Below are 1,781 nucleotides of genomic sequence, written 5' to 3'. Positions count from 1 at the left end.
TGGAAAAGTGAATTGAAACCGCACCATGGGACGGGGGTCAACGGACCCAGCGACTGTCGATGCGCTCACTTTCCTGAAAAAAAAAAATCAAGAGAGGAGCTTGAAAGACCTGTAAAGAGAGGTTTTTATGCGTTAAGATTGATGTATTTAATTTCCTTTTTATCTATTCAAGCGGGAATGTCGGTTTGGGGAGAGAGAATACAGGAAGCAGTGCGCGAGCAACTGTCGATGTGGGCCAGCGCTGACAGCCGCAGGGGGTGCTGAGGATCTAGGGGTGAGGAGGGGCTTTATTTTTGGCGTTTCGCTTTTTTAATGAATTAAAAAAGAGTTTTTAGAATTTAGTTAGAAGTAATAGGCTCAAGGTGCACAGACATTGCAGGGAATGCGGCCTGATTTGCTGGCTGCTCCTGGTGCCGCTCCGTCTGGGCGGTCCGCCTGCTTTGATCGACCATCCTGAGGGAAGTTTTTCCTGTTCTCTTCAGGGTAAAAACGTTTAGTTTTTGAGGCTATTAACTTATTATTTCGGGTGTGTTTCCTCCTTTGTTACCCTCTTGCCGGGAAACCCAGCGCTGGCGCCAGGACAGGCTACACCAGCACAGGCAGCTGTTGGGGAGGAGGCGGAGGCTCGAGAGGTGATCACGGGCCGAATGGAATTGAATATTTTGTCTGTTTTTGTGCATAAATGACAAAAATGAGAATTTCTTTTCAAAAAAGTTGTTCTATAAGCAGGTAAATAGCCGCAGACAGACTCTGAGCTGCAGCTGTGCCCGCCGCGCTACAGTATTGAATGATAGCCTGGTGGTGTGTGCAAGTACAAGTATACAGCAATCACGCGTTTTGATTCTTTAAAATATTCTTCTGCTGCATCCAGGGTGTTTTCCCGCTGCAGCGGTGCTGCGTTTCGTCCCGTGTGCAGTGAAAGCCGGCTTCATGTTCTGGAGCGCGTTGCCTATTTCTCTTATTTTCTTCTTTTGAGCCGCCTCAGTACCTCTTCTCTCGGTTCCCTTCGTTCCTGTATGCGGAGCATCTGTGCATGCTCTGCTGTCTCTCGTCATTAACGAAGGCGTTCAAGGTGCTGACCCCAGCTGTACGTACACACCATCACGCTGACTGGCTACAGCTGGCATTGCTGCATTTTTTCTTGTGTTTCCGCATCGGTATATTTGTTGATTCCGCTAACAAGGAGGCCGCTCCCCAGGCCCCTGTTGTGTGTGCATGCATTGGTGCATGCATGCATACACATGCACACAGGCAGGCATACACGCAGAAGTTTGCCTGTGTTCTATCTTTATCTAGTATCTCTAGGATGCGCTCACGCATACAACCATGACGCGGAGTTGTATGGATGAGGGCCGCAGTTGCAAGGGGGCCCCCTTCAGTGTCACTGCCTTTGAGTGTATTGCTCGCGCTGTTGAGAGTAGGTGGTTTGCCGTTTCTTGTTCTGCATGGCCCCCAGCAGCAGCAGAGGCAGCATCAACAGCAGCAGGAGCAGGAGTAGAGGCAGCAGCAGCAGCAGCAGCAGCAGTAGCAGCAGCAGCAGAAACTGCAGCAGTAACAGCAGCAGGGCCTAACCAGGCGCCTCATATTGGCAGCAGCAACAACTCTTTCTGTGCTGTCCCCAGCAGTGCCGCAGCGCTGCTGCAGCTCCAGCAGCAAACGTTTCAAGGAGCAAAGCCCACGCATGCAGAGAACCGGGGTGCGGGCATGGGGCTGCAGCAGCAGCAGCAGCAGCAGCAGCAGCAGAATACAACGAAAGATGAAGAGGCGAGGAGGCCGAGCAG

General features: G+C 51.4%; 1 protein-coding gene across 1 annotated transcript in view; it reads left to right on the top strand.

The window, feature by feature from the left end:
* Positions 1-1,341: 1,341 nt before the first annotated feature.
* Positions 1,342-1,781, top strand: part of EMH_0037520 (uncharacterized protein) — a gene marked incomplete at both ends in the record, with an annotated part of 3,460 nt that continues 3,020 nt past the window's right edge. The window contains one exon of the mRNA XM_013495186.1: positions 1,342-1,781. Within this exon, the coding sequence (XP_013350640.1) occupies positions 1,342-1,781 (440 nt within the window).

This window comes from Eimeria mitis, genomic scaffold, assembly GCF_000499745.2.
Source record: "Eimeria mitis Houghton genomic scaffold, Emh_scaff1462, whole genome shotgun sequence".
NCBI classification, from domain to species: Eukaryota; Apicomplexa; class Conoidasida; order Eucoccidiorida; family Eimeriidae; genus Eimeria; species Eimeria mitis.
Note: the sequence above shows the minus strand (reverse complement) of the source record. Positions and strands in the feature narration are given on the sequence as shown.